Source organism: Nicotiana attenuata, chromosome 4 (genome assembly GCF_001879085.1).
Source record: "Nicotiana attenuata strain UT chromosome 4, NIATTr2, whole genome shotgun sequence".
Taxonomy (NCBI): domain Eukaryota; kingdom Viridiplantae; phylum Streptophyta; class Magnoliopsida; order Solanales; family Solanaceae; genus Nicotiana; species Nicotiana attenuata.
The window spans coordinates 8,257,602-8,273,924 of NC_031992.1; the positions used below are offsets into that span (position 1 = coordinate 8,257,602).

The window sequence follows — 16,323 nt, forward strand, 5'->3', positions numbered from 1 at the left end:
ATTTATACATATAATAAATTATAATAACACTAAAATTTAAATACATCATAAAATAAAACTATTAATAATATAAAATTATCCATCAAGCAAATAATATCCATAAAGCAAATGTTCTACCCCATGAGTGCATAAGTTTAGTACATTTCAAGAGGGTTAATAAGTTTTAAAAAATGTTGGTAACAAAAGATTCCTAGAACATTCATCTATAACAAATCAAAATTCATCTCAAGTAAGGTCTAGTTCTTCATCGTCTTCATCATCCATTTCTTGATCTACTCCACCTACAAAAGAGGATAAATAAAGTTATTAATTACCATGAAAAAAAAAGGTTTACGGAATGATGCATCAATATAGAGTTTCAAGTAGTTGATCCAAAGGTACAACTTATTTTAAGGATCTGGACAATCTTTGGAGGATGGATTTTCGTTCAAGCCATTTTGACTCCTACGGATATGAATAAAAGTAATTCCAACTCAAACCCTTTCAACTTCAATGCCACCACAAGACACACTATTCTATAGGTCCTCAGATGTATAGTTCACAGTCTGCTGAAGAACATTAAACAAACCAAAAGAAAGCCATAAGAGCCACAAAGATCAGAATTTGTTCAGCAAAATAAAGAGAAACCTTTGGGAGTCTGGTGTATTCGACGAAAACGACAGTGTAAGAAATTAATGTGATGGAATATTTTCCTTAAGATCTCACATGTTTATTACAACAAAAGGTTGTAGCATACTAAAGTTATATCTGAACAAGGTAAGATTGCGTTCGTTGGTTCTAAACGAGATAGAAGGAGAACTTGGAAAAGATAGACTTTTATCGAAAGAATTGCAACTGTTTCTTGCCAATAAATCATTAAACCTAAGATCAAAAAGTCGAAAACTATCATCATATGACCGTTGTTTCAAAGCAGTGAAAACATATCCTTCTAAATGAATTGTTGGATTTGGTTTAGCATCACAATCAATGGTGTACAATCCACAAGCAGGTTGTGAGGATACAGAAAAAGGAAACCTCATATTTCCAAGGATCCCACATTGGAATTCCCCGGGGCAGCTATCTCGGGATTGATACTGAGCTTGAACTGAATTAAAGATCAGAAACTGATAGAAAATGAATAAAGCAGTCCAAGAAGCTACAACAATCATTCTTTTTATTCTTGCACTAATATTAATTTGATATAAGATATTCAAGACTGATGCAAGGAAAGAAGCAGAGAATAAACAGTTATTTCTGTATTTGAGCATACTCTCTTCTTGCTCTTTTTCTTCCCCATACATTTACATCTAATCTCTTTAAGACGTTCGTTGACTTGGAAATTTCAGTTTTGACAACTCGAAAGGAAAAACAAAGAAGGAGGAGCAAAATAAGTGGGATCTCGAGACTTACAAAATGAACTGAACAACCATTATATCAGACAACTCCTTTTGATGAAAATTATTCTGACCAAAACATGTATTCATTTGCTTCTTCAACATCGTCTAATTGTACACTTTCATTAGGGACACCTTCCACTCGTCTTAGTACCACCAGTGACACTAATGAAAAGCGACTTCAGTCTAATGAATGTCGCTCTAATTCTTACATGTCCAAATGCTGGATGTGCTAATTGTGACACCACTTCAACACCTTTGTGGAGAAATGGTCCTAGAGGCCCTAAGGTATATATTTGAGCTTAACAATTTGAATTTTAATTAAGAACAAATAGGCAAAGCCGAAATAGGCACATTTATAGGAAGAAAAAAGGATATTACCATATCCACTCTGCCTTGAACCAAAGCAAAATCCCAAGCAAGGAAGGAGGAGAAGAAGAAGAAATAGAAGATGTATAACATTTGGTACGTACTGACCTTGAATGTTACTACCAGCAGATGGTCGACTGTTTAGTTGAACATCAGCTTGTTGTGCAGGGGAAGCTTCTGCAGGTGAACGTGCACTGAACCTTAACATGTCAGGATCAAGTCGCAAATCTGGGTTCAAACGCTGAAGTCGTGCGATGACGTTCATTGTAATATTTTATTCCATAGCATCCTTTTGTTCGTTCAACTTTTCATGCATTCTTTGTTGCATCCTCTCTTCAATTTCCTCCATTTTCTGCTGCATCCTCTCGTTAGAAGATCCAAGATTCCCTTTTTGCCCTTTTAACAAAGTCTTGGTAATCCCTCGTCCATACAATCTCACGCGACTTGGATGTTCATGTCCCATGACTGATGCAAAAGCGTCAACTGAATGACTACCATCTTCACTTTCCTGAGTTGATTGTATTCTCTCCATTTCAGTCTACAAACCAAATACGAGAGAAAAGAGTTTAAGGTAACTAAAATTGAATCAATAATTAAGAACAAATAAATAACCACGACAAACTTTAAATTAGAAATCTCGTACAATTTTACTAATCGTATTGTCATATGAGCTTTTGTATACTCGGCCAAGTTTTCTTTTTCTTGTAGCCACAAAGATGTCCTTACTTGATAGAGTATCTGAAGTATCAGAGATTTTCTTCTTTTTTTCCTAGTTACATGAAAACAGGTATAAGAATCTTTTCATATAAAGTTAGCAAGTTCATAATTTAAAAAAAAATAATAAAGATAAAATATCAAACCTCGCGAATTAGAGCAAAAGGTGTTCTGCCAGCAGTGTGCGGATACTTCAACTTACTTTGATTCTCTGTACTGGTTTCAGACATTTTTCACAAATAAACGAGTCAACCAATAGCAACCAACAGTTATGCCTATTACCCACATCAATACCCAAGACTACACTCATAGTATTAAAGCTTGCTTGATTAAGTACTATCACAACTGAACTTTACATTAAAATCTCTCACATTGCATTTAAGATCTGAACCACACATATTTGAAATAAGTACTCACATTAAGTGTTGCATTGCAAGTAAAGCAATGGCTGAATCTGATGGCACCCATAAGAAGAATGCCTCCAGATTCTTACAAACTGAAGTCGTCTAAGAGAAGATCAAGAATGAGTTGTGTTGATCTTCAACAGCAGCAAGACAAGGTGGTGAAGCTGCAAAGGCTAATCCCAGGCGCTAGTATATTTTCATCAACTGCTTCTTGAAACTGCTAATTACATTATGCAATTAAAGCTGCAAATTCATTTCTTGCAATCTCTTTTAATTTTCTCCTCATCACCAGATAATCATCATGCTAGCTAAGCATCTTAAAATATAGCCTATTTTGCTTTCGAGGGTTAATTCTTTGCAGTTTTTTTTCTTGTAAGAATCTCATTATGGCCATTTCATCAGAAAACACATATAGCATTAGGGCATAAATTACTTTTGTGCTCAATTGAAATTAAAATGTACCTTCGTATTTTGACATGTTACTACAAAGTTTTCCCCCTCAAAATGAATGTTTGAAGTATTTAAAACTTCTCTGTTTCCTTATATTGATAATATAGCTTTATTGCAAGTTTTCTTAGAATTTGGGATTCTCAACCCTACTCATGGATTGACGGCTGTATTATCGGTGATTGAATACTTCAAAATATTAACTAAATATCCTCATTTTACTCTCTATGTATTGGTGTATAGTACTTGTTAAGTTTATTTTTTCATGCAAGTGTCCTACAGATCGAGCTACCTATATATTAATCAAAAGCCAATTATTGCTATCTCTCTCGAGATTAGAATCCTATTGATGCAATTTCATTATTAAAGAGTCTAGAGAAGAACAACACAAAGAGGAGAAAGTAAAAGAAAAGGGGCAAAAAAGATAACACAGAAAGGAAAAACACAGGTAGAGATAGCAGAAGTTTGTGATACCATTGCTTTTTTAGGACTTATTGATGAAAAACACAGGTAGAGATAGCATAAGTTTGTGATACCATTGCTTTGTGCATAAGAAATAGTATATACATTACAGTTTCACAACCAAAACTATAATGTTTGGTACTATTTTACTTCTATTCTTTTGACTCAGGCATCAAAAAACAATTATGTTAAAACAAGACAAGAGATTCTGAATGTAATTACCTTGTGTGGATCGGAGTTCCAATATTTAAGAAGATCCTTAAAGTAAGATTCCGAAACATCTATTGGCCTATTCTCCATTCGAAGATCATCATTCTCATAGGTTGTGAAGTGGGTTGCCTTCAATTGACTCTTATACTTTCTCCAAGCACTACAAACTGATTCAAAAATCCATTGTTTTGCCTCGTCAGGAATGTCATATTTATCCTACAAATTTAGTGCAATTGGGTTAGTGTAAGAAATAAGAAATATCATCCATGTTTATTGGACATTGGGAACTTCATACCTTGATATATTTCTACATATCATCTTTTGTGTCTAGTTTCCTCCAATTAAATACATTAAGAGGACAAAAAGTTCCACTCCTTGCCAATGTGCTGAGGAAGCTACCCAACTCTTTTACAACCTCTTTAGTAGGACCAACGGGTTGATTATACTCATTTAGAATGATTATTTTACGCTTCTTTCTGCCATGAACACTTGGCATTTGAGTACGGTCTCTTTTTCTTTTTGGCGAGGAGGGGCCTGCAATAGTACAAAACAAAGATAATCATTAATCACTATTTTTAGTTAAGTTTATGATTAAAATTTATATATATTTGCCTTGTTCATCAATTTGTTCAGCTGCTTCATGAGTGGTAGAATCATCAGATCGTTCATGTACTCTCTGTGATGCAGAAGTGATGGAATCCATATTCGCTTGTTGCACTTGTTCATGTACTCCTTGTGTTGCTGAAGAGGTGCAATTCTGTGGCACTTGCTGCACTTGTTCTTGCAATTGAGATCCACCTTCGGATTGTCGTTCTTCATTTGCATTTGACCTTAGAGCTTTCAAGGCTGTTTTTGTTGTCAACAACGAAACCTTTAGGTTTCGCAAAGATGAAGGTAATCCACCTTCTGATTGTCGTTCTTCATTTGGATTTGACATTGTAGCTTGGAAGGTTCTTTTTGTTGTCAACGACGAAACCCTTTGATTTAGCAAAGATGCAAGTGATCCAGCTGGAATGCGGTTGGATATTTTCTAATTTTTGCTTGAGCACCCTTCTTGATTCATGACTATTCAAATATTTTTCAGATTCTGAAAAGCAAACACAATATAGGTTAGCAAAAGCAGCAAACATAGTATATCATTTCTAACAAGAGTAAGATCATTTCAAACATAGTGTAAGTTGATTCTGAAAAAATAAGATAAAAGAAACTAGAACATTTGTTGTGATATTGCTTAACTATATTAAGCTATTGAATTCGGGATTAAATTAACTATTAAAGGTAAGGTTATCTAAAAAGAACAAGTTGTTATTTTGAAGAGGGACATCTAACCTTACAGATAAGTATTTGTCATCTTTCTTTAAACACTCTGCTTCTTTCAACAAAAGATACTTACAATTTAGTGAATTGAACTCCAAGTTTTGATTATTACTTTACATTGAAGCAATCAGGAAGATGTATGTATGTATATATATATATATATATATATATATATATATATACATGTGTCTTTGCAAAGCAAAAGACACTGATAATCTCCAAGATATTTGTCCTGATCAAAACAGGTCACAGACTTACAGATATGTTACACATAATAGCATGAACGTGGAAATGTTTACGACAACAGATCGAATCGAAGCATAAAATGGAGGAAACTTGCCAAAAGGGTAACAAGTAAACATATCAAGTGATAAATTGATAACCCCCTAATTGGGTATCCACAAACAGTGGCAAATTCACCTCAACCACAAAAAACCCAAGAAATCACCTCACAAATAAACACTCAGGCCTAAGCATACAATTAAATCTGTCTTTTTCACCTTCAACTTAATTCTTTTTATTTTTTCATCTTTTAGGGTCTGAAATATTTTATTTTCAAATTGTTTGACCTCAATCACTAAACTTACTTGAAAAAGATCACACCTTTCAACTCTAACTGCACAAATTAAACTGGATCCACACAACAAAACATATGAACCATAATATAAACTAAGACCCACTTAGAATTCATTACAATTCAGTGACTTACTACAGATTGAAATCTAAATGATAGGGAGTAGATAAATGGATGTCAGTTGAATGATTAATGTGAATGAACTAAGCCATTCCGCGTGAGAGTGACGACCAAATATCATTTATATTAGCTATAATATTGCTGTAATTTCATGGAGGATAGAAATTACCAACTAAACCAAAGAGGAAGTGGGAGAAGGGACGAACCTCAACAACCGAACAAAAGTATCCGAAATCTCTCTCGAATCCTGCAAAATTGAAGCATGTCAGAATAATTTTCTAAAGGATATAAATAAAAATAATCATAAAATATTTATAAATAAAAAAGCCATTATCACTCACTCAAAAAAGAATTAACTTAAAAGAATTTCATAATTTTATTATTTAATCATCTGCTTCCATCCAGTCCCAATCGGTATCATCAAACTCATCCTTCTCTTCCGATATTTCCACAATTGTATCATGTGAATTTTGTGCATGAGATGGAATATCAATGATATCAACGGGTACATCTTCTCTTGACGATCTAATATCATCATCAAGTAATCTAGATGAGGAACCAATGTCATTATTAGGTTCCCGCCAAAATATGTCTCCAATATTGGGACAATTCTCTTCCTTCAGATCATACAAATCAACAGGTACTTTACTCCTTGCATAATAAACATCTTTCTTAATTGGATCCTCCACATAAAAAACTTAATAAACTTGTGATGCCAACACAAAGAGTCATCTGTACTGCATAATCTACTGAAGTACACCCGATTTAACCCATAATCATCTATTTCATTACGAAACCAATCACATCTAAACATTACAACACTAAAACAACCCCAAAAATCAATCTCAATAATATCCTTAATCGTTCCATAATAGATAACCTCGCCATCGATGGGATTTTGGTCCCTAGCACTAGCAAAACTATCTGTTGTTGCCAATAAAGTCACTCCACTATTTTGAGTCTTGCCTCGGGAATCCCGTTCTTTAGTATGAAATCGATATCCATTAATAAAATATCCCGTATTTCTTTTGGCTACCATATTAAGTCCTTTGGCTAGCCATCTTAAATAATCTGGCAATATAATATTTTTAACTTTTTCTTTAAACCAACTGCAGAATTCCCGACTATGATCCCTCGCTCTTACCCGTGCATTTGATCTACTATGATTAACAATTAAATTCTTATGTTCCCTGCAATCAAGAACATTTCAAGTTTAATCATATAATAAGGAAAAAATTATATAAAAAATAAATAAATATTAATATAATTTATCTTACTTGATAAACTTTTCCATTTGTTCATCTCCGGTATTGAACAGAGCATATCGATGTGCTTCAAAGCATAACTGCGAATCCATGAGAAAAGTATTTCTTTTCTTACTTCCAATTGAATGGCCTATATTAGGGAATATAGGTGACAAAATTTGAGAGCACTCATCATCCACAGTTTGGTACCTACTAAATTTTGTCTTCACGCCATCATGTAGATATCTCGAACAAAAAGTCAAGCACTCATCGGCCAAAAACCCCTCTGCTATTGACGCTTCTGGACTAGATTGATTACGTACAAAGGCCTTGTACTTACATAGGTTCCTCTCAATGGGATACATCCAACGAAGATGAGCCGGATCCCCAAGCATAATTTCATTCACCAAATGAATAGGCAAATGTGGCATTATATCAAAAAATGTTGGATGGAAAATCTTTTCAAACTCACATGTTATTTCAACAATTTCATACTGCATTGTTTCAAGATCTATTTGTCTTATGACCTTACTACATATATCTCTAAAGAAATTTCCGAATCTAATCAAGGCCAATGAAACATTCTTGGGCAACACTTTTCTAACGCAACCTGGAGCAAGTAATGCTTTATAAAATGGGCGTCATGACTCTTGTACCATGATATTTTCATCTCCTTCACTTGCACGCGTTCTGAAATATTCGAAGCACATCCTTTTGGTAATTTAGCATTTTTCATGACAGTACAAAATAAAATTTTCTATTTTGGTTCCATGTAGAATCAAGATTTAGCCAAACTTATAGTTCCATTATTATTTATTCTTGGTTGTAGCTCCTTTCGTATCCCCATTTCTTGTAAGTCATAGCGAGATTTTTCATGATCCTTTGAATTTTCATCTATTTCTAATAAAGTCCCAAGCAAACTATCACATATGTTTTTCTCAATGTGCATCACATCAAGATTGTGCCTCAATTTGTTATGCACCCAATATGGCAATTCGAAAAAAATGGATCTTTTTTTCCACGAACCCTTATCACTCCGAGGCCTTTTTTTAGAGCTCTTTCCAAACATATTGTTGAATTCAAGCAGCTCTTCAAACACTTCTTCACCCGACAATGGAGCAGGTGTAGGTCTATGCTCCTCCTTACCATCAAAAGACTTCTTATCTCGTCGGAATAGATGATCACGAGGCAAAAATCTTCGATGGCCCAAGTAACACATCTTATGACTATGTTTGAGATATTGAGAACATGTGTCATAATTGCAACTGGGGCATGCCAATATCCCCTTAGTGCTCCATCCTGAAAGCATTGCTAATGCTGGAAAGTCACTAACTGTCCATATTAAGGCATCACGCATTCGGAAAGTTTGGTTGGTTTCAACATCAAATGTGTCTATCCCAATTTCCCATAGTTCCTTCAATTCTTCAATTAATGGTCGTAGGTACACATCTATATCATTTCCTGGAGATGATGGATCTGGAATGATCATAGATAATATTATATACTCCGGCTTCATGCAAATCCACGGTGATAACTAATAGTTCATTAACATAACTGGCCACGTGCTATGAGAAATGCTCATGGTCCGAAACGGGTTGAAACCATCACTTGAAAGACCCAATCTAACATTCCTAGCATCTCTAGAGAAGTCTGGGTGCAAAGAATCAAAAGCCTTACAAGCTTCCCCATCAGCAGGATGTCTTATATTCCCATCATTGGGTCGTTCATTAGCATGCCATCTCATTGCAGCGGCCGTTTCAGGACACATGAATGTCCTCTGAAGCTTAGGCTTTAAAGGAAAGTGCCTTAAAACCTTTGTAGGGATTTTAGAGCTTGCTTTAGTCAAAGACCAGCACTCTTCCATCTTGAAGACCCACAAGTAGAGCAATTATCGGCATTCGCATTTTCTTTCCAAAATAACATGCAATCATTAGGGCATGCATGTATTTTTTTTCATAATGAAGACCCAAATCTGTCATCATGTTTGTAGCCTTGTTGAAAGATTCTGGTACCTGAGCAAAGGGAAATGCCTCTTTTATCAACTTTAACAAATCAGAGAAAGCCACATCACTCAACCCATGCAAGGATTTAAGCAAGTACAATCGAATAATGAAACTCAGTTTACTGAAATTTTCACACCCCGGATATAACTCTTGTTTTCCTTCCTCCAGCAATTTGAAAAACTTCTTTGCTTCTTCAGATAGTCTTTCCCCAACTCCTTCTTCATCCCCTGCCTAACCCTCTATATTTTCAAATGTATCATGAAGTAGTCTATCAATATCGTCACGCATGGTAGAACCTTCATCATCATTGCTTGGATGAGGTGTATTTCTCGAGGAAAATCCTTCCCCGTGGAAAACCCATTTGGTATAACCATCAACAAATCCATGAACAACCAATTGATTCTCCGCCACATTTCTATAATACCAATAATGATTCATGCACTTTTTGCAAGGGCATAATAATTCATTTTCTTGGGCGGCTCGTTCAAATGCCTTATCAAGAAAATCATTCACTCCACGGATATACTCATCTGTCCATATCAGGAGATTCATCCAACTTTTATCACCATTATCCATAGATATCCTATACGATAAAAGTAAATCAACAAAACTAACCAAATAAACCAAGAGCATATTAATTTGACTCAGGAATATACTCAAGAGAATTAATGGAAAACAAAGGCTATGGGTTCTTCTACTGCTTGTATGTTGACACTCGCTAACGATACTTTGCAATCTGTTAGCGTGGGAGATAGCGGGTTTGTAGTGATCAGAGACGGGGTAATTGGGTATTCTTTTATTGTCCAATGGTCTCTCGGTTTGATGGTATTGTTCTGCTTTTCTTAGTGTTTGTCAAGTACCTTGGATTTCTTGTTAGAATATTAATGTTTCCCAATAGTATCTTTTATCAATGTCTAGTTATGCTGTATTAAACCTGCCTGGAGTTGTAATTTTCTTTAATTTTTGTTGTTTATTGACCTAAGTATAGGCCTTTATTTGGTATATGAGGTGAAGGAGAGATAGGTATAAATATTTGTAAGGGATGATCTTTTTTTCCTTTTCATGTAATTTTTCTATAAATTGGTCTTTATCTTTGTGCTTTTCGCTGCAGTTATGACTAAAGATATAACCATGAAGACATAATAATTTTGTAAAGAATTATCACTAATGGGATGAACTAAAAGGACTTTACATTTCTATAAAGTTCTTGTCATTACTTGAAGATCTAATATCAGTATATGAACTTTGAGTTTTCAAACGATGCGTCCAAGTAATGGATGAATTTAACTTGGTATATTAAAGAGTAAATTGATGGTGCTTAATACAATCTAACGTTGAGGAAGCTAGTTAATAAAAATCCAAGACAGTGTAGGTGATCTAAGTTACAAGTGCTCACAAATATATCAGGATACTAAAGAATTCATTGCTTCTAGGTGCAACAGAATGAGAAATATTCTCCTCTTAAAAGGAAATTATTTTTTCTGTGTTGGTGAGTTCTTCGTTATGATGGTTTATTTTTTGTTCTTTTGTTGCTTCACTTGTTTAACAATTTATCTGCATTGAGTATAGCAATCAGCTCATATCAAGAAGTGAAGGTGAAGAAGGTAGAAGTTGCTCAACATTCCAAGGAGGCACAAGTTGCTTGAATTTATTTGCAGTCGATGCTCAACAATCCCAGGAGGTACTAGTTGTTGTTCGTGCAATTATTAGTTCACCATTTTTACTTCGTAATTGTTGTTTGTCAGGATAAATATCATTTCAGGTATGTCTTTTTTCTTCTGTTTCACTATCGGTTCAAGAATGTTAAATGCTTGCATTAATATTAGGTTTAGTTGATAGGTTCTTTTCATTAGCTATCTAAAGTGAAAGACACTAATATGAATCCTTATCCATGGGTTAACTGAAGTCTTTTTTCTGTAATTTCTCCTATTTAATGATATTCATGAAGTGAATGTCCAACTATAAGTTATTCCTATATCTTTTGCACTCTGACTATTTCTTTCCTATCTATGACTATTTAAGTCCTCGATCATATCTTTGTAAATCTATCATTTAATAATACTCCTATAAACTTTACATTGCAGTCCATTATAACTTGTAAATTAGATTCCAACTCCAATTAATCTCAGAACTAAAAATATTATAAGCCTATAGAAAAGAATGGAAGATGATGATCTTATGGATAAAGGGAAAGAACTTTTTGTGAATGCTAGCATTCTCACCAATAACGACTGGACTTGGACTTTTAGCGACCGAATTTCCCCTCGCTAAAGGCCTTTTTTCTTCTAGTGTAATAAGAAATAGAACCTTTTATACAGCAAAACCAAGGGGGAATAATGTCCATTGAAACATATATCTCAAATAAGAAAAGAATTTTTAGATAAACCTAGAACCAACATAAGAAAATCAAAAGCTTGAAACAAAGAAAGTAAAACCCAAAGAGAAAGCAACCAAAAACAAAAAAAAGATCGGCTAACAGAGGAAAAAGTATAAGAATTTACCTGCAAACTGCACCAGATGAAGCAACAGATCTAAGGTTACCACCTGAAAATCCAAAAAATTCGTTAGACAAATTTTTTTTTGATAAATCTTTTACCTTTCTATTAAAAAACCCAGATAAAAGAAAAATTAAAACAAGAAAAGCATACAAATAGAATCACCTCTTAACAATTAATGAATTTGGGGGTTTGGGGAAGGAGTGCGGGAGAAGTGCGGGAGCAGCAACTGTCCTTGAAGAAGTGCCGGCGAAGTGCCGGAAAGACCGACGGAACTGTCCTTGGGGTTTTGGGCTTTGGGAACTCTAGGGTTTGATGATTATGGTGGTCTAATGAAGAGGTATTTGATGAAACTCGGCCATTAATCTTAAACTCGGCAAAGATGATAAAGAAAAGAGATCAGAGAGGCAATTTTGGGTGAATCAACGAGGGAGCTCCGGTGTATCGATGATGGAGTTTGAATATAGTACTAGGGAGCTACGTTTGGGACTTTGGGTGTATCGATACAGTTAGACCAGTAATGTTAAAAATTAAAAAAAATAAGAATATGACATGTCACTAATTAGCTTGGCTGGCCACTAAAATTTTCAGCTGAAAAACGAGGGAATTGAATATCCGTTCACATAGCAATTTCTTTTCAAAACCGTTGCCATATACATATCTATTGGGACGGTTAACAAATCCGTTGCGACACAAAACTCTATGGCAACGGTTTTGTTACATTTGCAACGGTTTGATGTCTAAAGTGTGCTGATACCTCCCAAATTCTATTGTAACGGTTTGATCCGTTACTATAACACCTCTATGGCAACGGTTTGTGAACTGTTACCAAAAAAGTTGTTCCCATAGGCCCATTTTCTAGTAGTGTCACTATTTGCTCCGTATATAAATTCAAAAGCTTGCCATATTTACTAAAGCTATTTGCATTTAATGATTTAATCCTGTGGCAATTTCCAAAGGCGAGAAGGCAAACATCACTTTCAACCAAGGGCGGAACCTATTATGTTATTTAGGGTTCGGTTGAATCCAATAACTTTGGTTCAAACCTTATATTTGTCTTAAAAATTTATTGAACGTGAACAAATTATTAGTTTAGAATAAGCACACTTAAAATTATTAAAATTTTAAACTCCTAAACTTCAAATATCCGTGTGACGACCCAAAGGGTCATCACCTATTTTCTTACCCATTTTGTACTTCCGAGGCCTCGAAAACCTCGTTTAGGGTTGCCTCGATGTGCGTGCGCAGTCCGGGTGCATAGCCGAAAAGCATAAATATGAATTCTATGAGAAAACTGCTAAATTTTGATATTAAAATAAATAAATTTGACTTCGGTCAACATTTTGGGTAAACGGACCCAGACCCGTGATTCGATGGTCCTAGAAGGTCCGTAGGAAAATATGGGACTTGGGCGTATGCCCGGAATCGAATTCCGAGGTCCCAAGCCCGAGAAATGAATTTTTGTGTGAAATTATTTTCTGGAAATAATTAAGAAAATTGGAAATGAAATTTGATTAGAAGACATGGAATCGGGCACATATTTTAGTTCCGGCGCCCCGTACAAGTCTTATATATGATTTAAGCACTTTCTGTAATGTTTGGTTGAAAACGGACGTCGTTTGACGTGTTTCAGACTTAAAATGGAAATTTGATGTTTTATGAAAAACTTGGAAGAAATAATGAGTTTTGAGGCTTGATTCTATGTATATGATGTTGTTTTGGCGATTTGATCGCACGGATAAGTCTATAGGATGTTTTTGAGGTTGAGTGCATATTTGGTTTGAAGCCCCGAGGGCTCGGGTGAGTTTTGGATAGGTGTCGGAGTGCATTTTGAACCTTGGGAAAATCTGATATTCCCAGTCCTGCAATCTTCGCATTTGCGAAGCAGGGCTCGCAAATGCGAGCTTGCCATCGCAAATGCGAAAGGGGTCTAGCCAGCTGGGATCACAAATGCGACCTCTTGGTCCGCAAATGCGATGTCGGGCATGTCGCAAATGCGACACATTGGCTCGCAAATGTGAAAATTCCTAGATCCTTCAGAGTTCGCAAATGCGAACTCACCTTCGCATTTCCCAAACCTGCAGGGTTCGCAAATGCGAACCCACCTTCGCATTTTCCACATCTAAGGCCTGCATATTTTATACTTAGCCGAATTTTTGAGCCAATTTAACATTCTTTCAAAACACAAACCTCTTTGGGCGATTTTCCAAGAACAAGACTTCTTCCAAATCATTTGTAAGTTGGTTTTTACTCATTTCTTTCAATCTTTAACATCATTTAACATGTTTTAAACTTAAAATCAAAGATTTCCATGGGTAAAATTGGGGGTTTTGGGTAGAACCTAGGTTTTTCTAAAATTGGGGATTTGGACCTCAATTTGAGGTCCGATTTCAAAACAAATCATATATTTGGGTTCGTGGGGGAATGGGTAATCGGGTTTTGGTTCGAACCTCGGGTTTTGACGACGTGGGCCCAGGGACGATTTTGGAATTTTGGGCAAAACTTTCAGAAATTCATTTTTTATGCATTCAAATTGATTCATTTAGTGTTTATTAAAGTAATTAAGTGATTTGTGACTAGATTCGAGCGGATTGGAGGTGGAATCACGGGGTAAAGCTATAGTTGAGGCTTGAGTTGAGTTCAAAGCATCGAGGTAAGTGTTTGGTTTAACCCTAGCTTGAGGGATTAGGAGTTGAGTCATAATTGCTACTTGTTTTGTGTTGAATACGACGTATGGGCATGGTGACGAGTGTCCATGCGTCGGTGTCGAGCATGACCGTGAGTCTTAATTTGATAATTGTGTACCCTTGTTTGATCCTATGAAAGTTGCGACTGAATATTGGTATTAGTTGTGACAAGAAGAAGTTGAATAAGATTGGTTATAGCTGACTCTCCCTTGTCGGGATGTTTGACTTGTTGTGATTGTTCCCTTGCCGGGAAGAGTATTGTGACGACCCAACCCGTCGTCTCATGTATTACAGCCCCGTTTCCCCCATTTATTGCTCTTTCATGTTTTATTATCAGCAACGGGTGAGTTAGAGTTTAATTGAATTGGTTTGGATAGGAAATGAGATACTTAGTCTCTTTAAGGAAGGTTTGGTTTGGAAAAGTCAACCGAACATTGACTTATTAGTTAGAAGGCTCGGATGTAAATCTCGGTGATTCGGTTAGCTTTGGGAGGTGATTTGTGACTTAGGAGTGCGATCGGAAGTGATTTCGGAGGTCCGGAGTAGATTAGGCTTGAATTGGCAAAGTTGGCATTTTGGCGAATTCCGGTGGATAGGTGAGATTTTGATCCGAGGGTCGAAATGGAATTCCGAGGGCTGCAGTAGCTCCATTAGGTGATTTTGGATATGTGTGCAAAATTTCAGGTCATTCGGAGGTGTTTTGGTCGGGTTTTTGATCGAATGCGTAATTCGGAAGTTTTTAAGAAACTTAGGCTTGAATTCGATGTGATTTGATGGTTTTAGCGTTGTTTAATGTGTTTTAAAGATTGGAACAAGTTTGAATAAGGTATTAGGATGTGTTGGTGTTTTTGGTTGAGATCCCGGGGGCCTCGGGGTGAATTCGGGTGGTTAAACGAGCGTTTTGAAGTGTGTTGCAGGTTCAGTTTTTCTGTCATCTGGTATTTCCGCTTCTGCGGAAATGGACCGCAGAAGCGGTTCCGCAGAAGCGGGTAAAGGAGCGCAGAAGCGGTTCGTAGCCTAGTGGAGTGTTTCCGCAAAAGTGGAACATTTTTCGCAAATGCGAGTCTGCAGAAGCGGACTATAAACCGCAGAAGCGGTCTTGAGTGGTTCGCAGAAGCGGATGAGGAGACGCAAAAGCGGACGTTGGGTTTTTAAGTGAATACCGCATAAGCGGAATTTTGGCCGCAGAAGCGGGACCGCATAAGCAAAAATCGCTGTTGGCAGAAGGGTTTAAAATATTAAATTTCATCCGCGAACAAGAGGTAGTTTCCACCATTTTTAAGCGACTTGGAGAGCTTTGGGCGAGGATTTTCGAGGGTTTTGACTGAGAATCAATTGGAGGTAAGTCTCTTGGCCTAATTATTCGAGTTTATGGTAGAAATTACATGTAAATTGTGGAAAATTCATCAAAAACGGGTCATGTTAGGGCTTGAAAAGCTGTGATGTAAAAATGGATTTTGAAAGGGCATTTGAACTCCGATTTTGGTAAAATTGGTATGTGTAGGTGCGTGGCGAGACGAGGAATCCAGTGATGTAAAATTCGTAATTTTTTGAGAAGTGGTCCCGGGGCTCGAGTTTTGCCAACTTCGTGAATTTTGGTGTTTTTCGAGTCTTTTCGATTGGGTTATGTTTCTTTAGCCTATTGTAATGTATTCGTTGTGGTTTTAATCAGATTCGGCGTGCGAAAAGGTTGATCCGAAAGGCAAAGGCATAGCGAGCTAGACTTGTGGCCGGCTTGAGGTGAGTAATAGATGTAGATGATGACCTGAGGGTTTGAAACCCCGGTATATCACACTGTGACGCTATATTGAGGCGAGACACGTACTCTATGACGAGTGCGGGGTCGATAGTGACTGGGGATTTTGACCTAGTCTGTTCCGATTGATGTTCGTACTGTGTTCTTG

General features: G+C 36.2%; 2 protein-coding genes across 2 annotated transcripts; both read right to left on the reverse strand.

The window, feature by feature from the left end:
- Window positions 2,017–4,916, reverse strand: LOC109225080. Its single transcript, XM_019389673.1, has 7 exons — window positions 4,592–4,916; window positions 4,329–4,513; window positions 3,992–4,195; window positions 2,874–2,962; window positions 2,603–2,672; window positions 2,425–2,511; window positions 2,017–2,280 (listed from the first exon to the last, which is right to left on the reverse strand). The coding sequence occupies exons 1-7, from the start codon at window positions 4,914–4,916 to the stop codon at window positions 2,017–2,019; spliced, it is 1,224 nt and encodes a 407-aa protein (XP_019245218.1).
- Window positions 8,013–9,813, reverse strand: LOC109225081. The gene is made up of 4 exons (XM_019389674.1): window positions 9,534–9,813; window positions 9,247–9,464; window positions 8,862–9,098; window positions 8,013–8,744 (listed from the first exon to the last, which is right to left on the reverse strand). The coding sequence occupies exons 1-4, from the start codon at window positions 9,811–9,813 to the stop codon at window positions 8,013–8,015; spliced, it is 1,467 nt and encodes a 488-aa protein (XP_019245219.1).